General features: G+C 44.9%; 2 protein-coding genes across 2 annotated transcripts in view; one reads left to right on the top strand and one right to left on the bottom strand.

Annotated features, from left to right (window-relative positions):
- MEI1 (meiotic double-stranded break formation protein 1) overlaps positions 1 to 9369 on the bottom strand; it is a 70742-nt gene extending 61373 nt beyond the window's left edge. The window contains exons 1-4 of the mRNA XM_075010210.1: positions 9214 to 9369; positions 8959 to 9082; positions 1873 to 1923; positions 352 to 425 (exon numbers count right to left, since the gene is read on the bottom strand). Of these exons, the coding sequence (XP_074866311.1) occupies positions 352 to 425; positions 1873 to 1923; positions 8959 to 9082; positions 9214 to 9345 (381 nt within the window). The 5' untranslated portion in view covers positions 9346 to 9369. The remainder of the gene's footprint in view (positions 1 to 351; positions 426 to 1872; positions 1924 to 8958; positions 9083 to 9213) is intronic.
- Positions 9370 to 17108: 7739 nt separating this feature from the next.
- Positions 17109 to 26142, top strand: SNU13 (small nuclear ribonucleoprotein 13). The gene is made up of 3 exons (XM_075010199.1): positions 17109 to 17220; positions 22377 to 22497; positions 23720 to 26142. The coding sequence occupies exons 1-3, from the start codon at positions 17218 to 17220 to the stop codon at positions 23980 to 23982; spliced, it is 387 nt and encodes a 128-aa protein (XP_074866300.1). The 5' UTR covers positions 17109 to 17217; the 3' UTR covers positions 23983 to 26142.
- The last annotated feature ends 970 nt before the right edge of the window (positions 26143 to 27112 follow it).

Raw genomic sequence — 27112 nt, 5'->3', positions numbered from 1 at the left:
ACTTTGCTTTTTCCAAAGCTTCTGTGTGTTGGGGAAGTGTGACATTTTGTGATGAAACTGGCAATGATAGAAGCACAAGCAGAAAGCAGGCCTGCCAAACAGCTCCAGTCTAGAAAGCTACCCATGTTATTGTTGCAGTAATGGAGGGAAAAGAAAAACTATAGAGGATGCTGTGTTGTCTTGGTGGAAAAGATACCATGGTAAAAATTTCAAGGCAGATGTCAACATTGTCAAAGCCACAAAGTGGCAGCATTTAGGACATTCCACAAGAACCCAGTCAAAATATTGTGTAGCTTTCCACATTTGCAAATTTGGGAGGCCAACGGTGGCAAGCAAATATTCTTTACTGACCTCTTTGTGGCTTTCATCCAAAACATAGTGTATGTACTGCTCCAACCTCAGCTCTGCCACAAGTCGCACCAGAACTGAGCAGAAGAAACAGGGTCAGTAATAATAGCACTCATCAGTTTACTAAGAACACATCTTCCACAAAGCTTTATCAGACAAGTGACTAGGTGGAGTAGGTGTTTAACACATAGCTGGGTACTTATAAATAGGGCTTGACCAAATTCACAGTCCATTTTGGTCAATGTCACAGTCACAGAATTTTAAAAATCATAAATTTTTATATTTCAGCTATTTAAATATGAAATTTCAGTGTGTTGTAATTATAGGGGTTCTGGCCAAAAGGAGTTTTAGGGGTTGTCCCAAATTTATTGAGTGGGGGTGGTAGGTTTGAGTACTGATACCCTTACTTCTGTGCTACTGGTGCTGGTGGCACTGCCTTCAGGACTGGGCAGCTGGGGAGCAGCAGCTGTTGGCTGGGAGCCCAGCTCTGAAGGGAGAGCCATTGCCAGCAGCAGTGCAGAACTAAGGAAGGCATAGCTACTATTACCTCCGCTCTGCTGCCTGTAGAGCTGGGCACTCGGTCAGCAGCTGCCTCTCTCTGGTTGCCCAGCACAGAAAGGTGACATGGTAGGAAACTGCCACTCTTACTTCTGCATTGCTGCTGGTGGAGCACTGCCATTAGAGCTGATCTCCTGTCTAGGAGCCACAGGTCTCCAGTCACCTCACTCTGAAGGCAGTGCAAAATTAAGTGTGGTAATACCGCAGCTCCTGCCCCACCAAATAACCTTGTAATCCCCCTACAACTTCATTTTGGGTCCAAACATGAAATTTGACAAACATTATTCTTCCCCATTAAATCTGTATAATATAATGTAAAAGCACACAAAAGATCAGATTTCACAATCTATAATGTGCTTTTCACAGCCGAGAATCAGGTGGGCCCTAGTTAAGAAGCAGGGTAACATCTGCACTCCTATTGCTCTTGTTGGATATCCCTTCACCCCAGCTTGTTCCTTCTGCAACAAAGTTGTAATAAACACTGCACTAGTGACTACAGTTTGTTTACAAGAAAAAATCATTTTAAGCCCCCATTCAGTGTTAGGCTAGCAAGTAAGCAAGAGATGTCAGGTTGGAAAAAAATCAGTCCCTTGTATGAAGCACAAATGTACTCCATGATTAGAGCACAGGGTACTTTCCCCACACTCTGATCTGAGATTAGACCAAAATACAGTTGATGCCCAGATATAACTTGAGGGGCCCTCATCTGGTACTAGACTCTTCAGTAGTACCTGAGGGCCCATTAGAAAGAAGGTTGTAATAGCCTAGTGGACATGGGGCAGAGATGCCAAAGATTAAATGATCCCTGTTTGTGCTTCCTCTTCAAAAGAGCTCTTAGGAGCCTGTGCATGCAAAGAGAACCGCTGCTCTCTTCAATTTGTGAAGTTGCTGAGACATCAGAAGCCAACCAGATACTGTAGACTTCTCTTCCCAACCTGACAGTAAGACCCAGCACTTCCTCCTCACCTTCAATAGGTAGATCCAGTGCACTGCTGTCTTCTACTGTGTGCAACATCCCTGAAAGATCAACTCACATATAAACGACTGTTACACAATGTATCACTCATTTTAGACCACCAATGTTGGAGTTTGTAACCTCTGATTATGAAACATCTGGTGACCTTTCAGGACTCTCGTGTTTTTCCCATTCATTAGCCCTGCTTTGTGTGAGATCAACTTGCCTTTCTGGGCAACAATGGGTGTATATTTCTCTTAAGAAGCAGGGTAAGAGGTGCTCCTGGTAACCAATTTGTAAGAGACGGACACATACAGCCTAAATTGTAATCTTTTAACTTGTTTGCTCTTTTATTTTTAAGAGGTATGGTGATTTTTTTCTTTTTTTCTAAAATAACTGTCTCTGTCCACTTAGTTATGTGCGCAACCCTCATCTCAGCACGAGTGTCTATGATCAGCACAGTAACTCCTTGCTTGACATTGTATAGTCTTGCAAAACGCATATTTAAGCAAAACATTATTAAACAAAACCAATTTCCCCATACTACTATGGCCCCTTTTCATCTCAAGAGAGGGTGGTTAGCAGCGGCAGTGAGGATCTATGGGCAGTGTTTGAGTCTGCAACTTCCCTCATGGCTTATCCGTCCAATATTGGATTTGCACGGTCAATTGCAAAAACCACGTCAGTCTATTTCCAAATTCTTGAGTCTGAGAGTTCTTCCTTCTAAGACAAAGTTCTTTTGCATGGCTTGCACATATACTATTGAAGGATGATATGCCCTCTTGTAGCAGTCATTGCCAGGTATTTTGATCTGATGATGTAGATTCCCAGGATTTTGGATCGCTGTTTCATGGCGTTTTTGCTTGCATCCTTGAATCTTAGCCTTGGTCTTCCTCTTGTTCTCAACCCACATGACAGTTCACTGCAGAGGATTTCTTTGGGAAGACATTCATCACCCACTCTTCTCACATGACCAAGCCATCATAATCTTCTGCTGTTGAGGATTGCTATGAGGCTGGATACGCCAGATCTTGACAGGACATCTGCATTTGAAACTTTATCTTGCCAGTTGATATTCACAATTCTACAGAGGCAGCGGAGTACAAGAACTACAGAACGGTTGTCCTAATGAGTCATCTAGGCAAGCTGCTGCTGATGATACTGATGGAGAGACTAAGATCGCAGGTAGAACATATACTGGACAAGCAAGCAGGGTTCAGGAAAGATAGAAATACCATACAGCAGATATTGGCGCTAAGATTGATAGTGGAGAAAGCCTGATGAAAGAACAAGAACATTTACACTTGCTTTGTCGATTTTCAGAAGGCATTTGACAGTCTAGATCAGAAAGGCCGCGTCTACACATGCACGCTACTTCGAAGTAGCGGCGCCAACTTCGAAATAGCGCCCGTCACGGCTACACGTGTTGGGCGCTATTTCGAAGTTGAAATCGACGTTAGGTGGAGAGACGTCGAAGTCGCTAACCCCATGAGGGGATCGGAATAGCACCCTACTTCGAAGTTGAACGTCGAAGTAGGGCACGTGTAGACAATCCGCGTCCCGCAACATCGAAATAGCGGGGTCCGCCATGGCGGCCATCAGCTGAGGGGTTGAGAGACACGCTCTCTCCAGCCCCTGCGGGGCTCTATGGTCACCGTGTGCAGCAGCCCTTAGCCCAGGGTTTCTGGCTGCTGCTGCTGCAGCTGGGGATCCATGCTGCATGCACAGGGTCTGCAACCAGTTGTCGGCTCTGTGGATCTTGTGTTGTTTAGTGCAACTGTGTCTGGGAGGGGCCCTTTAAGGGAGCGGCTTGCTGTTCAGTCCGCCCTGTGACCCTATCTGCAGCTGTTCCTGGCACCCTTATTTCGATATGTGCTACTTTGGTGTGTGGACGTTCCCTCGCAGCGCCTATTTCGATGTGGTGCTGCCCAACATCGAAGTTGAACGTCGACGTTGCCAGCCCTGGAGGACGTGTAGACGTTATTCATCGAAATAAGCTATTTCGATGTAGCGTGCACGTGTAGACATAGCCAAAGTGACTTGAGTGGTGTTGGAGTCATACGGAGTGGATAGCAGACTCATAGGGTTGTTGAAGGATATCAGTGACAATGAGGAGGCAGCGGTGAGGATGTGCAGAGAGTTGGGAAGTTGGTCTAGAATGAGTAGAGGTACGAGAGAAGGCAATCCAATATTGCCGCGTATCTTCATCACACAGCTAGAGAGGGCAAGAGACAAGATCAAGGAAGAGGTAGGAGGGATATCTGTGCACAGGATAAGAATTAACAACTTGAGTTTTGCAGATGATATAGTTATAATTGAGGAAGATGAGGAGAAGCTAGCAAAAAAAGGTGCAGGTCCTAAATGAGGAAGGGAAGCAGTACGGACTGATTATGAACATGGCTAAAATAAAAACTAAGGTATTTGGAGATAAGGAAATAGGAAGGAAGATCAGTGTAGATGGGATTGAACTAGAGAATGTAGAGAAGTTCACGCATCTGGGGAGCAACATAACATATGATCTAGACTGTAAGAAGGAAACAGCGACTACAACAGCGAAAGCAAAAGTGAGTTTGAAGGCAATGGATAAGATCTGGAAAAGCAAATAAATTAACTTAGAAACAAAGCTGAGTGTCTTGGAAATGCGTGTATTCAGCAGCAGGTTGTACAGATGCGAGGCATGGGTGATAACAAAAGATTAAAAGAAAAAAATATTGGTGTTTGAGAGGAGTTGTTATAGAAAGAGCCTGAGAATGACATGGATGCAGAAGGTCACAAACAAGGAATTGATAGGAAGATAGAGCTGAAGAAGAACCTACTGCAGAAGCTTATACAATGGAAGTTACATCTATTTGGGAGTGTTTGTGGAATGAACAACAAACGAAAACTCAAGACCTTAGTATGTGGCATAATGGACAGTTTGAATAGGAGAGGCAGACTCCACAGAGAGTAGGTAAACGATACGGTAGATTAGTGTAGAGCTAGTCTACAGAAACTAAGGCACTCTGCACTGGACAGGGAAAGATGGGAGGAAATAAGAGGCATCAGACACCAATGGGTGCTGAACCTATGGTGGTGCTGGTTGATGATGGTCATGATGATGCACGATTGTGAAGCCTGGTTGACATGTTGTAGTCAGAAGATGGATCATTTGGCTCCTCAACACCCCCGATCTAGAGACTGTTTTGTTTTCCTTTTCTTTCCTTAGTAAATTTCTTTATAGCAATTCATTACATGACCAACTCCCCTAATCAGTTTGGAGCTGCATTCCCAGTTAGGATCATCATCTCCAAGGATTTACAAGCCAGTTTCAACCATTTAGAAAGCTTCAGAAAGACACGTGGCAGTCATATTTCAATAGGTTGGGGTTTTTTTGCATCTTGGCCTCTTCTTCCACTGCTTAATCACCCCTAGTTGCCTCAGTTCTTCACTGGTTAGCTCTTCTCAGTATGACAGCAGAAGTTGTTTAACATCAGCTTCTTCCACCTCAGCAAAACCCACATTTTTGACCTAGTCGAGAATATCTTTCTTCAGAGCGTGGACATCTTTAAATACTTTTCATTGACGTATTCACACAACAACTTCCTCCACACACCATTCATGCAAGCCTGAGTAACTTTAGCCCAGGACACACTGACATAACTGATACCCTTGAGGATGCTGTAGTCATGCCAAAATTGCCAAACTGTAGGCTTGCTTCCTGCATCAGTGCCTCCCTTGAGCAGGCTGAAAGTATAGCATAAGTAATATGCTTTAATGCAGCAATGACTCTTTGACCCATGGGCTGAATTAATGATGTGGTCTTAGGGGACATAATGACAACTCTGACATTTTCACACAGGTATCCAGGTTGACTGGATGAGCTGGTGCATTACCAATAACTAATAAAATCTTAAAATTAAGCTTTTCCTTGGAACAGTATAAAGAGTCAGTCATTCTGAAAAACTAGTGCCAGTTATCCGTGCCTTCTTGTTGGATTTCCAAGTGACCAGAAGGTGTAAAATCTCTTCAAAGTCAATGGTGTTTGAGATTGGTAAACTGTCAGTAGTTTCATTTTCACATCTCTGGCAGCACTACCACCTAGAAGTTGGATGGTCTTCAGCTGCTTTAAATACAGGCTCCATCTTCTCCTCCCTAGAAATATAACTCTGTTCAGGCATCCTCTTCCAATGTAGATCCACTTGACACTGAAGACTTGCTTAGGTGAATAGCCTCCTTCTCCAATTATTTTCTTGAGACAGAATTTTTTTACCTGCTGTAGTAACAGCACTAGCTGCCTCACTGCATGTTTTGATGTTATGCAAATGGAAGCACCTCTTGAACCTACCAAACCACCCACAACTTGAAATGAACTGTTCTGAACTGGTCTGTTCTGGTATGGCTATGGTCTGAAGAAGTGGGTCTGTCCCACAAAAGCTCACCTAATGAGTTATTTTGTTAGTCTTTAAAGTGCTACTTTACTGCTTTTTTGTCTTCAAATGAATGTTTCTGTGATCCATCACATTGGAGCTCTCTTCAAACTGTCACACAAACTTTCTGGCTTAGCTTGCATCACTAGCAAACCTACAGGTGTGTTCTGCTGTTTCCCAGAAGTTAGTGACTGTTTGACCAGTCTCTTATGTTCTGCCCAAACCAGTCATTAATAGTTTTGTTCCTGTTCTCTTAGGCTGTGTCTACACTTGCATTTCTTTTTCGAAATACACATGCAAATGAGGGAAATTGAAAATGCACATAAGGTGCAGATTTACATATCTGGCACCTCATTTGCATATTCTTTTGAAAGAAGAAAAGCAGTGTAGACATGGCTCTTTCAAAAGAAATCCCCATCTTCGAAAGAACCCTTCTTCCTAAAAAAAAAATAGGAATGGTTCTTTCGAAGACGGGGATTTCTTTCAAAAGAGCCACATCTACACTGCTTTTCTTCTTTTGAAAGAATATGCAAATAAGGTGCCAAATATATAATTCTGTGCCTCATTTGCATGCCTCTTTCAAGAGGAATGCTAGTGTAGGCATAGCCGTATAGTAGTGAATATTCCCTAACAGATTATCTAGCCTAAAATTAACCACCAGTATTAGAACTTCACATTCTATGAAGACTATTGCAAAGATAAACTGAATCTACTGTTACAAAACTCTTCATCATCATATTTTATTTTCATAAGCGCAACATAAGATTTGGCCATGATAATTCCTAGTGTTGCTCCTCCTGCTGTACAAGATCAGAAAGTACTACATCTCCATCCACATGAAACAGAGCATAGGTATGCCAAGTAGGAGATGGCTTCCCTTGGGGAGGCGTGAAATGTCATAAGTGGGGCTGTAGCACGACTGGCTGCTGGGTGTCAGGCTCATCCGTCTCATACAAAATGTTGAAATATGTTAGTGTTTTTACATATGTGTATTCACATTTATATACTAACTAAAGTTTTTTTATGCTTCTTACTTTCTTACACATGCTGGAAGTTCTCTTTTTTTTTTTTCATATGAACGTAACTGAAATTTCTGTTGGTTTGGATTACATTAGATGGATTGTGGGGGAACCAATTGTGGGGACAAAAGGGAGGCCCAATGTAAAAAATCTGCTTATTCCTGGGTTAGAGCACGAGGCCACTGTAATATTTTCTTCTGTCATACCAGGTCTGTTCTACCATTTCTAGTCCAGTATTTTGCTTCTAATGGACTAAATAATCCTCTACATAAAGCACCTGATCAAATGAACAATCATAAGGCACTGGGTCTGTCAAAAGAAGTTTTATTTCCTGCCTCATCCCATCCTTATCTAGAGATAATCATTTTACATGATAAAATTATCTTGAATATTGTAGAGTTAGCTACCTTTCGCTTTTCACATTAAGTTTAGGTTACTAATGCCCATCGTGGTTCTTCATAGTACCTCAGCCTGCATCTCCCTTTTTTCTGACTATATTCCTCTGAAAATTCCCTCTTTTATTCTTTTCTGCTGTTGTGTTAATTTAGATGAATTAAACGGGCTAACAGTGTTAACATAACCCAGTGACTGTCAACATTAAACAGTATTAAACCAGGTCTGGGCTATGGTTTACAGACACCTCAGCCTGCCTAGGACCGTGGCAAATATAGTAAACTCTTTCATATCCAGCAGCTCTGGAACTGGGAGGTTGCCAGATATGCAAATATTCTGGATAACAGAGAGGTAGACCTGGCAATGCAGAACACTAAAGAAAAACAAGATTAAGAAACAAAAAAAATGTATACAGTGTTTTATTTACCAACAACATTACAGAACACTGTAAACTTATAGTTTATTTGTATTTACTTTCACTACACTGTCCTTGTAGAAAAACATAACTAAAATTTATATATGGTTAAAATGCAAGTTATTTGAGAGTTCCAGATAATAGAATGCCAGATATAAAAAAAGTTCACTGTATAACCAGTGGACACTGTCCTGGGTTCTCTCCTCAGTGCCCCTTTCCAGCTCCCTCATTTTGGTCCTATGACCTCCAGGCCGGTCCCTGTTGTTTTTTTTTTAAATTTGTCTCCCTTTTTTACTTGTCTTAGTTATATTTATTTGGGGCACCATGTTTAGCGGATCCCCTCACCTTGCACCGAGCCACTCTCAGTCTCCAAATAGGATCACTGCAAATAGACATATTTTTAAAATGAATCTCACAAATTAAAGGAAAGAAAAGAGAACAGTTAAATGATTTGTAAGATGAAGTATTAAGCAAGGTTCTTCTTTGACACCATGCTGGCCCACTTTTATCTCGGGCTATGCCTCTGGCAGGAAAGCAACACATTCTGGGAACAGACATACCCCCAGAAAGTTGTTTTGTAGCAAGAGTTTAGAAAAGAAACCAAAAAGGAGAGGCCCATGATGCACACTGACATGCTGGTTCCACCCCTGCGGGATGAGAAAGCAGCACATGCTCTGGATGGACTGACACCGGCACAATCTCCCTCTGCGAGGTGAGTATTCACGCTGCAAAGCTTCGAACTGACCAGAGCGGGGTCGGACCCAATCAGAGGGGCCCGAGGCAGTGGCGTCCCAGAAAACAAAGCCGCGCTCAGCGCTGCCTCCCCGGTAGGCGTCTGAGGTCACACAAGGCGGATGCTCTTACCAAAGAGGGTTGCTATGAAATGGGCACAGACCCGTTCCTCCTGGGCCAGCTGCTGGATGAGGGGCGGGGCGTGCCAGGCCAGCGCCTCACGGAACCGAGACAGCACGTGCCTCCTGCGCACCAGCTGGGGGGCGAAGGGGACAGGTATCACTGACGTGCCGGGCGGCTGACGGCCGCCGCTGGAGCCCAGAGACGCTCTGGGGCCCCGGCCACGTCCCCCCACCTCAGAGGCCCGGCTGACGACGGGGACCATACCGAGGCGCCGCCGTCCGCCAGCGTCTCGATGACGCAGGCCAGGCAGAGCGGCGGGGGCAGCTGCAAGAGCCAGCGCGGGTCATGGCGCGCGTGGAGCTGCTCACAGACCAGCGGCCCCGCGGCCACGTCCATCGCGCGCCGGCCGACCCTCGCCTGACGTCGGTTGGGAGGGGTGGGGAGAGCACGCGACTGGCGGGAAAAGTCGTGCGCACGCGTAACTGCAGGGCGGGGTTTCTTTCGGGCGCGTGGGGAGACGCGGCAACCCAGCACGTGCAGCTGGGAGGGGAGGGCGGAGCCCAGAGAAGCGAGTCGGTGGCTATCTCGCTGGCGCCCTCTGTCTTTAAAGGGGCAGACGCGTCGTCTTCCACACGTCGTTCCCATCGCCAGCGGAGCGCAGGGAAGCAGAGCACGGCCCATGCAACGCGCCTGGCGTGCCGGGAGCTGGGTGGAGGTTCGGGGAAAGGGGGTGGAGAAGGGAGTTGCTAGGGGACCGAGAAGGGAGAGTAGCGTGGGGAGGTATCCCCAGAGAGCAAGGGGGGCGGGTATGAGACAGAGGAGGGGGAGGGAAAGCTGATATAGATACACCCAGTGACAAATGGGGAAAGGGAAAACTCAGGCAGGGAGCCAGGCAAAAGGGAACAGTGACCAGAGACAGGGTGAAATAAAAATAAAAATAAAAACAGGTTGCTCAGGAAGTTCCATTTTATCTTTCAAAATGTTCGCCGAGCCCAACAACTTTAATTGCAAACATCTCCTGATGAAACAGAGTAACATAATCAGTGCCTAGTGAGGGATCTTCAAACTGTTCCTTATATCAAAACAAAAAAGCAGTAAAGTAGCACCTAAAAGACTAACAAAATAATTTATCAGGTGATGAGCTTTCATGGGACAGACCCACTTCTTCAGACCATAGCCATACCAGAACAGACTCAATATTTAAAGCACAGAGAACCAAAAACAGTAATCAAGGTTGACAAATCAGAAAAAAATTATCAAGGTGAGCAAATCAGAGAGTGGGGGGGGGGGCAAGAATTAGTTTGAGCCAAGTAAGCAAAAGAGCCCTTATAATGACTCAGAAAATCCACATCCCAGCTCAAACCACGTGTTAATGTGTCAAATTTGAATATAAAAGAGTGCAGCATCCTCTCTTTCCCAAGTAGTGTGAAAGTTTCTCCTCAGTATGACGCAGACTCTAAAGTCATTAACAGAATGGCCCACTCCATTAAAATGTCTGCTGACTGGTTTGTGGATCAGGAGTGTTTTTATGTCTGTTTTATGCCCATTAACTCTTTGTCTAAGAGAGTTTGAAGTCTATCCAACATACAAAGCATCTGGGCATTGTTGGTAAATGATGGCATATATGATGTTAGTTGAAGAACATGAGAATGTGCCTGTGATTCTGTGACTAACGTGGTTAGGTCCAGTGATGGTATCCCCAGAATAGATATGTAGACAAACCTGGCAGCGGGCTTTGTTGCAAGGAAGAGTCCCGGGACTGGTGTTCCTGTGTATAGACTGTGGCTGTTAGTGAGAATCCTCATAAAGTTGGGAAGTTATCTGTAGGAGAGAACAGGCCTGTCACCTAGGGCCTTCTGGAGTGTGGCAGCCTGATTAAGGATAGGTTGTAGGTCTTTAATAATGCAGTGCAGTGGTTTGAGTTGGGGGCTGTAGGTAATGACCAGTAGTGTTCTGTTCTTGGCTTTTTGGGGCCTATCTTGGAGTAGGTGGTCTCTGGGTATTCATCTGGCCCTGTAGATTTGTTTTTTTATTTCTCCTAGCAGGTAATTCACGTTTATGAATACTTGGTAAAGATCTTGTAGTTTTTCGTCTCTGGCAGTAGGATCAGAGCAAATGCGATTGTACCTAAGGGCTTGACTGTAAACAGTGGATCTAGTTGTGTGTGCAGGATGGAAGCTAGAAGCGTGTAGGTAAGTATAGTGATCAGTGGGTTTCTGGTAGAGCGTGGTACCGATCAGGGCATCCTTGATTTGTACTGTAGTGTCCAGGAAACGTATCTCTCACGTGGAGTAATCAAGGCATAAGTTGATGGTGTGGTGCAGGTTGTTAAAGTCTCTGTGGAATTCTTCTAGAGTCTCTGTACCATGGGTCCAGATCATAAAGATGTCGTCAGTGTATCTTAAATAGAGGAGGGGTAATAGGGGATGAGAGCTGAAGAATCGTTGTTCCAGGTCAGCCATATATATATTAGCATATTGTGGGGCCATGTGGGTGCCCATGGCAGTTCCAGTAATCTGGAGATATAAATTGCCCCAAATCGGAAATAATTGTGGGTGAGAACAAAGTTACAGAGGTGAGACACTAGATTGGCTGTGGTGACATCAGGGATGGTATTATTGATCGCATGTAATCCGTCTTCATGTGGAATATTAGTTCCTTATATAGGTGTTTCACATAGACCTTATCAGTAATTAGACCTTAATTGATTACTCGTGTCTTCAATTTAAGACCAATTTGCAACTAATCCCACCCTCATTAGCTGTTCTTCTACTGTCCTTTAATCTCATAGGTTCAAACACCGAATCTAAATCAATGTGCTGGTTAATTGCCTCATTACCACAGAACCATGCTTCCAAGAATTCTCTTCCCTGTCTAGATCCAGCTTGTCCTATTACTTTCCCATTATTGAAGTCAAATTGTGGCCAGTATTACCTTCATGTAATGAGATCAATGATAAGGGATCATGCCATTTTACAGCCAATTGATGTTCATGTGTATGGGTGGTTAACTTTCTTCCCGTTTGTCCAACATAGTGCTTGGACCAATTTAGGCATTGAATCTTATAAATCACATTACTTTTGCACATCTAATCAACCACATCTTTTGGTTTACATAAAACATTCTTTAATGTATTCGTCGGTCTGTGTGCCACTTTAATTCCAAAGGGCTCTAATAACCTCAGTGTCATTTCCAAGATGTTCCTAATGTATGGTAATACTATCCTTTTGACCGGAGATTCCATAATTACAGGGTTTTGATTTTTGTATAGACACCTTCTAATAAAACTCATTGGGTAACCATTCAACTGAAATGCATCCTTAAGGTGCTTTTCTTCAACTTCATATGACAACTCATTTATGTAATGTGTGTTAATTCTCCCAAAAAGAGTTCTTACACAGCTTCTTTTATGGCTAACCAGATGATTACTAAAAAAGTTATGAATTTGATCTGTGTGTGTCTCTTTTCTATGCACTGATGTTTCCAGGTGCCCTGTGTCACTACGATTAACTAATACATCCAGAAAAGGGAGTTTGTTGTTATATTCCTTTTCAGTTGTGAACGCGGTACCCTTAACTGTTTCATTTAAACTGTTATGCGCACGTTCTATATCTGCACATTTAATGACAACAAACATGTCATCTACATAGCATATCCAAATGCTTGGTTTAATTACTGATAGTGTAGTCTGTTCTAAGCGCTGCATTACTACTTCTGCAATTAACCTTGAAAGCGGCGATTCCATTGGGGTCCCTTGCTTATATTTCTGGCCATCGAATATAAAGTTGGTATTAAGGCATAATTTGACCAGATCATTATAGAATCCTGATTAATGGTTTGTGTTAAATGTGCGGATATAGAACATGCGCATAACAAGCTGGAGGCGTGTAGATAAGCATATCAGTCCATGGGTTTTTGGTATAGGGTGGTCTTTCTGTGACCATCACTTGCCTGCACAGTAGTGTCCAGGAAGTGAAACTCTGGTGTGGACTGGTCCAGGCTGAGGTTGATGGTGGGGTGGAAACTGTTGAAATCACAGTGGAACTTTTCAAGAGCCTCCTTCCCATGGGTCCAGATGATGAAGATGTCATCAAAGTAGTGCAGGTAGAGGAGGGGCACTAGGGGACGAGAACTGAGGAAGCGTTGTTCCAGGTCAGCCATAAAAATGTTGGCATACTGTGCGGCCATGCGGGTGCATGCTTATGCACGCTATGCTTATCTACACGCCTCCAGCTTCCAACCAGGGCACACTACACGATCCATTGTTTACAGCCAGGCACTAAGGTACAACCATATTTGCTCTGATCCATCAGACAGAGACAAACATCTACAAGACCTTTACCAAGGTTTCCTCAAACTACAATACCACCTAAGGAGGTGAGGAAACAGATTGACATTGCCAGACGGGTACCCAAAAGCCACCTGCTTCAAGACAGGCCTCACAAGGAAAACAAGAGAACACCACTGACCATCACATACAGCCCTCACCTAAGGCCTCTCTTACGCATCATCAGCGATCTGCAACCCATCCTGAACAGTGATCTTTCACTCTCACAGACCTTGGGAGGCAGGCCCGTCCTCGCCTACAGACAGCCTGCCAACCTTAAACAAATCCTCACCAGCCACTACAAATTACAAACCAGTGACTCTAGGCCTGGAACCAGCCCCTGCAACAGTCCTCACTGACAACTCTGCTCACATATCTACACCAGTGACATCATTACAGGACCTAACATCAACCATACCATCAGGGGCTCCTTTACCTGCATATCTACTAATATAATATCTGCCATCATGTGCCAGCAATGCCTCACTGCAATTTACATTGGCCAAACTGGACAGTCTCTATGTAAAAGAATAAATGGATATAAATCAGACATCAGGAACGGTAATGTACAGAAGCCTGTGGGGGAACACTTCAATCTCCCTGGACACTCAGTAGCAGATTTAAGGGTGGCAGTCCTGAAACAAAGAAATATCAAAAATCAGATGCAGAGAGAAATCTCTGAGCTGCAATTTATTTGCAAATTTGACTCCATTAACCAAGGATTAAACAGAGACTGGGAGTGGCTCGCACCTTACAAAAGCAGCTTCTCTGCTCTGGGTGTTAATATATCCCCACTAGACTCTTGACAATGGGTCATATCGCCCTGTCTGATCTGACCTGCTTCTTCCTCTTTTGGTAAGTACTATTGATAATGGACCATTTTCATCTGGCTGAATAGACCTTGTCAGCTCTGGCCCTCCCTTTTACTGGGACCCCACTCTTTATATACCCCTCTGAAACCACCACCCCCTACTCATGCATCTGATGAAGCAGGACTTTGACCATGAAAGCTTATGCTCCAAAATATCTGTTAGCCTATAAGATGCCACAGGACTTCTTGTTGTTCTCGATGCTACAGACTAACACGGCTCCCTCTCTGATACAATTAAGGTCTAATTAGTGATAAGATCTATGTGAAAGGACTATATAAGGAACTGTTTCAAGATCTCTCACTAGGCACTGATGATGTTACTCCGTTTAGTAAGGAAACATTTGTGATTAAAGTCGTTAGGTTCGGTGAACATTTTTAAAGATAAAACAGTGAAATGGATGAGGGGGGACAGATGGTGAGAGAGCAGGGAAATAGGGGAGACTGAAGACACAGGAGATTCCAAATAATAGTCATATGCAGAATGGAGATTGGAAACTGAAGGATGGCAAAATAACCAATGCAGATGTAGAAAACACAGAACCTTACATTTCACTTGTTGTAACCTAGGAGCTGGAGTGACTTTTTGTTCCTTTTTCTTGTTCTTGGAATGGGGAGGAGTGATCAGCCCTTGGCCTAGGACACATTTAAAATAAGCCCTGCACTTCATGTTTAATCAGTCACCTATACAAAATCATTTTTGGCTCAATCCAGTTCCTCTTGGGATCTGCAACAGAAGAGCCACACTTACAGCTGGTACTAATGTTCCTCCTAATGTTAGCTTCTTGTTGGCAGCCTCAGAGAAGTCAAAGACTAAATTAGCTATGCACTAAATCCCTTTTTTACCCCTAGAGATAAGACTTTCAAGTCAGAGTTCAAACTCAGGTATGTGTGTTTGAAGAGCCTGAACTGCTGCTGCATTTGCAGCGGAAAAGAGGCTAGTCTCCAGAACTATAATTACAGCAGCTTTTCCCAGCATATATTCTCTTAGAATAGAAACATTTATCAATATCACCAGTAGCATACACCTTACCTTACCCTTCAGGAACTGCAAATGCTTGTTAGGTGCACAGAGATGTCTTTCATACTAAATCTGGTCTCCACAGAACTGCAGAACAGATCCAGTTCTTATAGTTGCGTATTTCTCATCAGTGAAAGTGTCTTGTGAATACCTTTTCCATTGCTAAGGCTAGGTCTACACTAGCTGTGGAAGACTGAATGCTTAGGTTTGATCTTCCGGGGCACTAATTCGTGCATGCACAAAATGGTGCATTCCGGGATCAATGTCGAATCTGGACTGACTTGCGAACTGCAAGGATTAAGGAATGTCTGCGGGAGGAGCGCTCCTGTCAGGATTCTGCAGTGAGGACAGGGACCAATGTTGACAGCTGCAAAATCAGTTTTAGGTATGCAATTGGCATACCTAAAATTGCATAACAGCCATCGACATTCCCAGTAAAGGTCAACGTAGCCTAAGTCTGTATGTGTTTTGTTGCAAGTAAGGAAGGGAACAAGTTTGAATAACATTGTCACAATTAGGGATGTTAACATTTAACTAGCAACGAAGGGTCCTGTGGCACCTTATAGACTAACAGAAAAGTTTTGAGCATGAGCTTTCGTGAGCACAGACTCACTTCATTAACATTTAACTAGTATACCTCCCCTGACAGGGCTAGGGTTAACTAGTAGAGGATGGAGCAGCCCTCTGCCCATGGTGGACAGAGAGTTGCTCTAGTTCAGCATGGCCCACTGCGGGGAAGAGAGGGGCATTCCAACCCAACCAGAGCAGTCTGGGCCATGGTGGACCCAGGTGTGCCTGCTTTGGCCCTGCCACAGCAGCCCTGGTTGTGACATGGGTGGAGGCTCTCAGCATGGTCAGAGCAGCCCTAGAGTGTAGCAGCTCTGTGTGAACTGTGGGCCAGGATGTGCCAGCTCATCCACAGCAGCTCCCCAGACACTTTGCCCCCCATGCCCCCTGCCGTTTAGTCAGTTAATTCGTTAAATGTCAAGTTAATGTTTAACCATTAACTAGTTAAATGAGATTTTACAGTCCTAGTCACAATATTTCCGAAGGTCCTTCCAAATCTATAAATTCTCATGATAATTTTGTTGCATTTGGAACTAGGAAGGTTTTTAAAATGAGCTAAACATTTGCATCCCTTTCTAAATAGGAAAGATGGAGCAAAGGTTAAAGAAGAATGAAATATGGAAGGACAAAAGAGAACAAAGATGGAGTTACGACAAGAGAAGGATAATTCTATGCCTCTGGATATCCTGAAAATGTACTATTTCTGTTCCTCCATTGTTTTAATGTAGGCATCCAGCACAATATAGGTGGAAGTCAGCAAATAGGGATCAAAATAGGCAATAAGCTGATACAGAATTTAGGGCCTGGTTTTCCAAAGTGCTGCAGTATATGGTAATTTCAATTAGACTTTCGGAGTCAAAAAAAATTATGACGTGTATTATCAGTCACATCTTGTTCATTCCTCATACCCTGACCAACAGGGAATTGTATCCAGCAGTATATTCTCCAGTATTTGTCCACAAAGATCACACTTTTGGAAATAAAATGTGCTGATGCCCAGCTAGAAGCTCACCCAAATTGTACCCTGAAGCGGAATAATTTCTGTGCCTTTTACAGCAGGTTTGCTTTTTATGCAGAATGCATTCCAAATCAGCAGTCACCTCTGGTTCTGACCTCCAGCAGGTCGATTTCCATACGCAAGCAAACCGCGGGCAGAGCAGGACTGGAGAGAGCTTTACACAACCCACCCCCCGCATCCCTTCCAGCTGCAAGCGGAGACCGGCTCTGCCCCTGAGCTGTTGCTCTTGCAATGGGACCCGATCACGCGCAGGGGGCGCACGCTCCCACGTCGCTCCAGGCGAGCACGGCCGGCGGGTTCTCAAAAAGAGCAGCGCGGCCCCTTTAAGGTGAGAGTCTCTCCTCGTTCCCCGCCCCAGCCGGGCTCCGCTAAACCTCACTTCCGGGCGCCGCACGCTGGGTGGCGTTTTTCTTCTTTTCCCTCCGTGAAGCTTTCGGGCCGAGAGGAGCGTCCCGCCCCGGCGCAGGATGGTGAGCGGCGCCCGTGGGGGGGCTTTAGGCGGAGCACGTGGGGGAGACGGGCGGACCGCGGGGGCACTGCGCGCTCTGCCGGCCGCGAGGACTGGGCGCGCTGGGCTGCCTCGCGGGAGTCCTGCCTGGGCCGCGGCACGTGGGGCACAGGCGTGGGGGTGGAGGGGGAGATCTTCGGGTTTCCGCCTATCTGAGGTCCTCACTGCAACATCCCGGGGCAGCTGGCCGGTCACAGTGACTGTGCTCGTGGTCTGGGCTTTTGCGTGGGGCTCTGTGCTCGTGGCTTGGGTGGGGTTCTGCTCACCATCCTCTGCCCCCCGTGTCTTGCTCATTCACATCGGTGTGGCTGGAGCTCTGCCTCCGCCCTCCTGTGATGGGTGATTTGGCAGCATGCGAAGAAGAGCGGGTGCTATACAACTTTTACTCTCTCTGCATGGAGGACTACAAATTTGGAAGTGCAGTAAATTCTTTGATATCCGGGGACCGGGAGGTTGCCGGATATTCAGGTTAATGGAGAGATGGGGTTTTGCAGGGGTCTGTTATGGGACCAGTTCAATTCAATATCTTCAACTATTTAGCTATTGACTGAGAGCTAGCCGTGTTACTCTGTATTCTATCAAAACAAAAAAGCAGTCAAGTAGCATTTTAAAGGCTAACAAAATTATTTTGTTAGTCTTTAAAGTGTTAATTGATTTTTTTTTTTGTTTTGATTTAGCTATTGACATAGAGAGTACACTTACTAAGTTTGAAGATGATACCAAGCAGGGAGGGGTTGCAGCTGCTTTGGAGGATAGGGTCATAATTCAAAATGATCTGGATGAACTGAAGAAATGGTGTGAGGTAAACATGATGACGTTTAATAAGGACAAATGCAAAGTGCTCCACTTAGGAAGGAACTATCAGCTTCATACATACAAAATGGGAAGCGACCGTCTAGGAAGGAGTACAGCAGAGAGGGATTTAGGGGTCATAGTGGACCACAAGTTAAATGTGAGCCAACAGTGTGATGCTGTGGCAAAAAAGCAAACATGATTCTGGGATATGTTAACAAGAATGTTGCGAGCAAGACACAAGAGGTTGTTCTGCTCTACTCGGTGCTCATTAGGCCTCAATTGGAGTATTGTGTCTAGTTCTGGGCAGTGCATTCAAGAAAGATGTGGAGAAATTGGAGAAGGTCCAGAGAAGAGCAACAAGAATGACTAAAGGTCTAGAGAATATAAGCTATGAGGGAAGACTGAAAGAACTGGGCCTATTTAGTTTAGAAAAGAGAAGACTTAGAGGGTACATGATAATGGTTTTCAAGTACCTAAAAGAGGGTTACAATGGGGAGGGAGAAAAACTGTTCTCCTTGGCTTCTGAGGGTAGGAGAAGGAGCAATGGGCTTAAATTGCAGCAAGGGAGGTTTAGGTTGGTCATTAGGAAAAAGGTTCTAGCTGTCAGGGTGGTTAAACACTGTGATAAATTGCCTAGGGAGATTGTGGAATCTCCATTGGTGGAGATATTTAAGAGCAGGTTAGAGACATCTATCAGGGATGATCTAAACCAGGGGTTCCCAAACTTTTTGGCATCATGCCCCCCCTTTTGATTTTTGAGAAACTGTCATGCCCCCCACCTCTTCTTTGCCATCATCCAAGCCCCTTCTTAACAAGAAATTCAGTTTGTAATTTAAAATAAACACACAAACATGATATAAAAATGTTGTTTAAAATTAAAAATGAGCACAAATAGTTTTTCTTGGGCCCCTTGTGGTTGCTTGATGCAGCCCCAGTTGCCTGAGCCTGTGCCAGCTGCCTGTCTGCTGCCACAGCCACCCGCCTGAGCCCCGGCTGCTAGGGCCCACTGGCCAGCCGCCCAAGTGCCGCGCTGCTGGGGCCAGCCACCCGCCCGAGCCACGGGCCACCACCCGTGCCACCCGCCTGAGCCAGCCACCTGTCCAACAGCTGCTTAAGCCCCATGCTCCCAGGGCCAGGTGCTTGCCTATCTGCCCGCCAGCCACCTGACCCCCACGCTGCTGGGGCCAGCTGCCTGAGCCCCTCCCCTCCGAGGCACCCCCAGCTCCCCATCTAACCTCATCCTACTCCTCTGCCTCCCCTCCCAATCCACACTCTCACCTTTGCAGAAGGCACCTAGCTCCACGTGGTTCTTTGCTGGCTGCCTGCTTTTTATAGCAGCTGCCTCGGGTTGCCCATGTAAAAGGCAGGGCCTGAGAGCTGGAAGCAAAAGCTGGCTTTTTCTTGGGGTGGGAGAATGTGGGGGGGGGGGGGCTGGGTCTCCTCACTCTGCTCCCTGGAACTTCAGCACGCCCCCCAGTTTGGGAAAACATGGTCTAAATGGTGTTTGGTCCTGCCATGAGGGCAGAGAACTGGACTCAATGACCTCTCGAGGTCCCTTCCAGTCTAGTGTTCTATGCTTCTGCGCTGGAGGGAGGTACAGGTAGTGGTCAGTGGGGCCCTCCCCATAAGAAAATTCAGCTCCTCCCACCCCAAGTTCCGGCCCCTGCTCGGCTGCTGCTCCATTTACCTTTTGGTGGGGGACAGCAAGAGCCGCTTCCAGGGCGGCAGACACTGCCATGGACATCACCGGGTGGCATGAGGAGCTGCTTATGGGGTGGCAGAGCCCCGTGAGGAGTTGCTTGCAGGGGGCTGGACACAGCTCTCCTCTGCAAGCAGCTGCTTGCAGGGGGACATTGCTGTGAGGAGACTGGGGAGCTCCTGCTCAGCCTTGAGTGGGTGGGGGAGGCCTCGCTCAGCACCCTGGGACTCTCCGGGGAAGGAAGCTGCATTATGCCAGTTACCTGAGAGTTTTGGTTGATCAATAGCAGATAAACAAGAGTTTACTGTACATGCAGTTTATGCCCAGACTTGCCCTCTCCCCCCATATGAGAACATGTGGAGGATATTGCTGTTTATTTCACAGAATTAGTTCTTTGAATGTTAATTGACCATAACACAATGAGGTTGTTTAAAGGGATAATGCACAGGAAAAGTTCTTATAGTAATAACAATATCTAGTTCTTATACAGCTTTTGTCTGTTCATTTCAAACCATTTTTCTGGAGGAATCTAAGGTATAGTAGCAACATGACTTGCGAGAGGCACCCAGCAGTCTGGTGGACTGTGACCCAGGAGTCTCAAGGCCTAGTCTGTGTTCTGGCCACTGGATTAGTGGCTCTCAACCTGTTGTAAAGGGAGGTTTGTCATGGATAAATCAACTCGTCTTCTAAATATCTGCCTGATTTTATAACAGGCTAAATAAAAGCACAGGCAAAGTCAGTACAAACTAAAATTTTGTTCAGATTAGGACTTGGTTTCTACTGCACACTGAAATGTAAGTAACAAGATTTACATTCCAATCAATTTATTTTATAATTATATGCTACGATGAGAAACTAAGTAATTTTTCAGTAACAGAATGTTGTGACACATCTGTATTTTTATATCTGGTGTTGTAAGCAAGTAGGTTTTTCAGTGAGATGAAACTTAAATATATGCAAGACAAATCATATTCCTTAGAGTAGCCTGGAAATGTTGAGGCTATGCTATGGAGGTATCCTGTTGCGCCATTTTAATACACAAGGACATTTCTAACTGGAGAAACAGAGCTGTCTTGCTCTAGTCCAGGGGTGTCCAAGCTTATTTTTTAATCAGGGGCCACATGGCAATTTTTTAGATGTTCCAGGGACTGAACACAAAACAGCCCCAACCCCTTCACCCCCAGCCTTAGACCCCTCTGCCTGTCCCCAGGCTTAGCCCCCCTCACAGCACCAACCCATCCCCCTGCCCTTCCCCAGAATTAACTTACCAAGGAGCTGTGTGTGCTGCCACCCCCTGCTGGCTCCCTGGGTTAACCCTCTGGGTCCTGGGCTGGGAGCTGGCAGCTCCAGCCCCAAGGGCTGCTGGGATTCCTCTGTCCTCTGCGGAGCTCCATTCTCTCTGGCTGTAGGGCAGCCAGCAGAGCTCTGCTCTCCAGAGGAGTTCCCAGGGCAGCCCACAGAGCCCCACACTCCAACGGAGCCCAGAGCCGCCGCTGCCGCCACCAGAGCACAATTCTTTCAGCATGGCAGGGTGCTGGAAGTTGCTGCTGCTGCTCTATTTGCGAGCCGGACGCAGAGTGGCAGCAGATGCGGAAGGCACAATTGACTCCTTAAAGAGCTGCATGGCTCGGAGCCGTCCAGCCACCATTTAACAATGGCACAACTGCCAGCTCAGCAGGTGGATGAAAAGGCTCTGTGGGCCAGATTCCGGTCCTTGGGCCACACGTTGGACACCCTGGTCTAGATACACCTCTGTCATCTCCTTCCGTTTACCTGTCTGAACATTTATTATGTATCTATCTACCTTTTATAGTGCAGCTAACCCTGAACAAGAGCAGCATGCTGCTGTTAGAGAGGTCTCAACAATCCTGCTTCTTACTTGTGCAAATCTAGAACAGCTTAAATACTAGCATAAGGCTTTTCTAGAGCCTTAATTGAAACTGGACAGAATTTCACTCACTGTTAATGCTGTTCCTTTAATGTTTTCACTTTCCATGGGCACAAACTAGACTGGTCCGTTTTACTTTATGTGCTGACGCAAAATTGGTCCAACACTTTTGAGACCAGAAAGGGAGAGGAGTTAAGTAGAAAACTTACTTTTGCGTTGTTTTTTGGAACATGCCCATCTTAGTTTTTACCACATCTCCTGTAAAAATGAACTTGGTGCTCCATTCTCTTGATGGGATTGTTCTTTTAAGTTCCAATCTAAAAAATGTGCCTCTGTCACTGCATGCAGCTTGCTCTCTTCCTATGTTGACCAACACACACTCTCTGTTAACATAGCATCTGAAATTGCAAAGGGTGCACAGTTGAACTACTCTGGGCTAGAATTGGCATGAAAGAACACGTAAGAGGGAACTTCTGTTTTAGGACTGTGTCTCGAACCTGTGTGTCTTTGTAATGTTGGGAGGTCAGACAATCTTTAGTGTCAATTCAGAGCAGACAGGACATGAAATTTTTTGTCTCACCTGAAAGCCACAAGCAGAATCTATCCTCAGAGTTGAGGACTGAGTTGCTTCTGGCAGGATGTGAACCTGTGGCTCTAAGGAGTTAGGATATGTTGAGACTGAATGTGCCAAGTGAAGCTTTCCCCCGCTTTGTGGTAACTGATTCCTTTTTTCTAGACTGAGGCAGAAGTGAACCCCAAAGCTTACCCACTGGCTGATGCACAGCTCACCAAAACCCTGCTGGACCTTGTACAGCAGTCCTGCAACTACAAGCAGCTACGCAAGGGTGCCAATGAAGGTGAGTTCTGTTTGTTATAAAACGTGCTGTGTTGGCTGAAAGCATAGAAGGAGAGTGATAGATTTTGAGGCCAGAGGGGGACACTGTGAGGAACCAAATATGATCTGTATAACCCAAGTAGGAGAACTTCCTAGAGTATCTATCTTGCCACACTGGAAGTTCCAGAGGATGTTTCTTTCTCATCTTCAGATGTGGGATTAGGATGTTTGGTAATTCACTGTTCCAAATCCATGTTTGTTTTATAGTTCCTGGTTTGTGCAAATGTCAGTGTCTTCCCCCCCCACCCCCCAAGTATCCTGTCAGGAGCAAACTAGCCTCTTCAGCAAACCTGTGTGCAGCTCCCACTTGCCTCTCTGTTAACTGCACAGAATAGGGTTCTTGATACAATAGTTCCTGTGTGGTATTGTGTGTGGTTGGGGAGTGGTGGCAGGGGAGAGTGTTAGGGAAGATGGGTGACTAGTGGTGAGACTAAATTGTCCTTATGTCCTTAACATTTGTAGTGCCTGTTGCAGTGCTGCATAAGAGCTGAACGTGCTTAAACCATGGGTATTCAATACACTACCCCACGTGACTATTTGGCTGGTTGTGTGTGGCTAGTTGGCATGAACAATAAATATATTTTCAGAGTAATGTGCAGAGTTCACTACAGGAGTAGCTGCTATATTTCAGAAGTGGTTGGATACCCTGGGCTTAGACCAGTGGTGGCCAACCTTTTTTCGTTGAGCGCTACATGGCAGTTTTTTACATGTTCCGGGAGCTTAGGGAAGGGAGTGAATGAATTGCATTCCTTTGTCCTAATTATTACAAAATAAACAAACAGTTGTTGGATCAGTCTTGTTTATATAGTCACCTACATCATCTTCTTTCACTCCCTCCCCATCAATGAGTCCCCTAATATGTTCCCCATAGCCTTGTCCAATCTCTGTGGGGCTTTTTTTTTTTTTTTTTTTGGGGTGGGGGGGGGGGGGGAACGACATCAAAACCACACTTTTCCCCAGGAGATTTTCACAGGCTCTTTGAGACAGAGAGTGTCGTTGGCTGCTGTACAACCAGGACAACTCAGTGGGGTCCTGAAGCCGTCGTCGGGGATCTGTACCATTACAGTGGTGCCTACCAATAGATTCACTGTTAAATAGATTTTGTTTCCTGACTTTCCTTTGGTGTTCATGTGCTCCACAGCAAGACCTCTGCCTAACTCTCTCTTCCTTCACTCTTTCTGCAGCCACTAAAACGCTGAACAGAGGAATAGCAGAATTCATTGTGATGGCTGCAGATGCTGAGCCCCTGGAGATCATCCTGCACCTCCCTCTCTTGTGCGAGGACAAGAATGTGCCCTATGTCTTTGTGCGCTCCAAGCAGGCCCTGGGCCGGGCATGTGGTGTCTCCCGGCCTGTAATTGCTTGCTCAATTACCATCAAAGAAGGGTCACAACTGAAGCCTCAGATTCAGTCAGTACAGCAAGCCATAGAGAGACTGTTGGTCTAAATTCACCTAAAACACCGTAGCTGAAATCCATACTTAAAAAAGAACAAAATGAGTTGGCGGTGGAATTAATATTAGACAATACAATAGTTTGATACCAAGCCCTTGTTTTAAAACGCTAAGTGTTTCTTTTGTAGTGGCTTGTTCCTATTAGATGTTCTATCTCTTCACCTCGGGTCAGCCTGGATTCTCCCATGTACACGCCTCTTGCTGGTCAGTCAGAGTACATGTTTGCTGTATTGGTTATCAAAACCTTGTTTGATATGCAGAGTAACTTACTGGCCCACAGGGGTATGATTAACTTGTACTCTTTTTCTCCCCCAGTAATGGATTGGCTTCCTTTATTTTGCAGCAAATTCTTCTGTGATAAGTTTGTAACAAATGTAAATTATATAATGCAGGTCCTACCTGGTTTGGTGTAATGAGGAATATTAAGATGGATTTGCCACGTAATGGTATTCATCAATTGCTGCATTATGGAAGAGGCAAATGGGAGGGCGGTGGGTGTTAAGTCAGAAATAGTGGCAACAATGTAGTACATGATACAGGCTAAGACCAGGTCAGCCAATATATTGAAACTGAACAATGGACCATGGTATCAAAGGTATAGAAGGAGGAGAAATTCTTCTACAATGCGATGGATAACAGCTTTTTTTTTAACTGATTTTTTTTTTTAATAAATCCATTATTCCCAAATTTCACTCAATCTGTTTTGAATAGGTTTGTGCTACCACCTATCTCATTAATCTAAAATGAGTTAGAAGACCACTCCAGGGCATTACAATTCAGCATATTAGAACCAACCTCTATCATTTTATTAAGAGTAAGGTTTGATTGAAAGGCAACTTTTTGTAGATGACAGCAATGCTTCAAAGGGTTCAAAACTACATATACCTGTTGCTGTGTGTCTTTTATAATGGAGAAAACAAGGTGAAAGAAATGCCTTACACTTAGAACAGAAAGTGGTGTTTTGTCAGGGCCCTGAGTCCCTGGGGAGTTTTGGTTCCACCATCTGAGCACCTCTGGAGCAAGTTGTCTATTCCAGAGCTTTAAGACTTGGAAAGTTCTTCTGTACTGGAGAAGCAAAGCTGATGGTCACACTTTTGTCTTTGGAGCTTTAGATGGTCTCCTGGGTCTGGCTACTGGAGTGCTTTGAAAATTCAATATTCTGTGAGAAGCTAGTTAAGAGTAAAATGGGAGTCTGGAGGTGGATTTATAGCTCTTTTATAATCTTTCAAATCAGACATTTTGCCCAGAGTCCAAAAAGAGCCAGAATCCAGGCACACAGGGAATGTGCACAACACCCATTCTCTAAAAACTGCTGTCTCAAATTGATATGGTGTGGGGGGAGATCAGATTCACTAACCCTGCTGACACCTTGGCTATGTCTACACTAGCCAAAAACTTCGAAATGGCCATTTCGAAGTTTACTAATGAAGCGCTGAAATACATATTCAGTGCCTCATTAGCATGCAGGCAGCTGTGGCTTGTCCAGATAGGGCTCCTTTTAGAAAGGACCCTGGTTACTTCGAAGTCCCCTTATTCCCATCTGCTCATGAGCATGGCGGCGAGCCGTGTAAATTTTGAAGTGCTGTGGCTGCCTGCATGCTAATGAGGTGCTGAATATGTATTGAATATGAATAGTAAACTTTGAAATGGCCATTTGCATGGCAATTTTGAAGTTTTTGGCTAGTGTAGACAGGGCCCTTGAGTCTCACAGTTCTGTGGCTGTTGGCAGGGCTTTTTTTTTTTTTTTCTTTTTGGTTTTGTTCAAGCTAATGATGCACCAATCTGGCATTGTAAACCTGCCAGAGGGGAAATTTTTCTTACTCCCAGCTGTACCCAAGAATGCAAGTTATAAAGAGCTGGATTTTAGGGAGACAGGAGCTGAGGCCCAAATGATCCCACATTTGGACCATTTACCCTATCCTACACTATGATGTGGTATGGTACATTTCAGGATTAAGCAGTAATCTTCTGAACCTTAACTACTGCAGAGCTGTCATTTCATGATGAGGAAGCTTATGTCATAGCTATACTAGCTGAATTTGTTCAACTCATGGTTGTGAATGGAAAGACTTAACATGTCAAGACAGTTGTTTCCTTAACACACTGTACAAGAGCACCAGAAATAAAGGATTCTTCAGTGAACACAGACAATTAAACCAACCCCATGGTTATTGCCTATTCAATACATTTTTACATAAAAGGACCTGTTAAAAACAAGAGGTGGCTCTGAGGACTGGGAAAAGCTAAAACTAAAGCAGACCTTGAAGGCCACATGAATGCCATGAAGATGTAACATACCTAATGGATACCAGAAAACCCTTTGTGAGATATGTGCACATTAAATACAAGATGAGGATATGATAGCAAGAGCATTCCTTCCTGGAACTGCAGACTAGTAATCTTCAAGCCAGGGCTCAGTAGGAAAAGGGGTCAGAGCAACTTTTTCACCTGATATCACTAAGTCAGGTGGAGGTCCATTTTTCACCTAAATCCTCACCCCCTTTTGCCTGCAACAACCTGACCCTGATTCCAGGCCAAACTCCCTATGCAATGTAACTGTTTGAAGGAGAAAAGGGTTTACAAGACTGAAGTGTGGTTATGCTAAAGTTAAGTCAGCAACACTCTTCAAGATGTATATAAAGTGCTTTTGCTAGCCCTACACTTTAAAAAGAGGGATGTTCAAGTGCTAGCAGTTTAACACATTTACATATTGTAGGTTCCACTTTGATGCAAAAATCCTTGGACATAACACCCTTTTTCAAGTTCTTGCTCACAGACTTCTGCTTTCAGGTATGTGACTCATTTGAGAGTTGAAAATATCAGTATGTGGGTCGCTGTCTCTTGGGATGTCATTATCCTTCTCTCCTCAAAGGGAATACATTACCTGATGTTTAATATGACACTAGTTATCTTTAGTCTTGTTTCTCCCTGAGTTTAGCTTTCAGGGGTGTGGGGGGAGGGCAGGGAAGGAGGGTGAATCCATTTATTTTAAACTGCTTCTACTCACCCTAGCTTTCTGACAATCCCGTTACGAGGATATGCTGACGATTTTGATTATGCTTATGGCAGAATAGAATTCAGTTTGTTCTGGCGTAAGGTGTTTGGGCTCTCACAGGTTTAATGT

This window comes from Carettochelys insculpta, chromosome 1 (genome assembly GCF_033958435.1).
Source record: "Carettochelys insculpta isolate YL-2023 chromosome 1, ASM3395843v1, whole genome shotgun sequence".
In the NCBI taxonomy this organism is placed as follows: domain Eukaryota; kingdom Metazoa; phylum Chordata; order Testudines; family Carettochelyidae; genus Carettochelys; species Carettochelys insculpta.
This window is presented reverse-complemented; position numbering and strand designations above follow the sequence as displayed.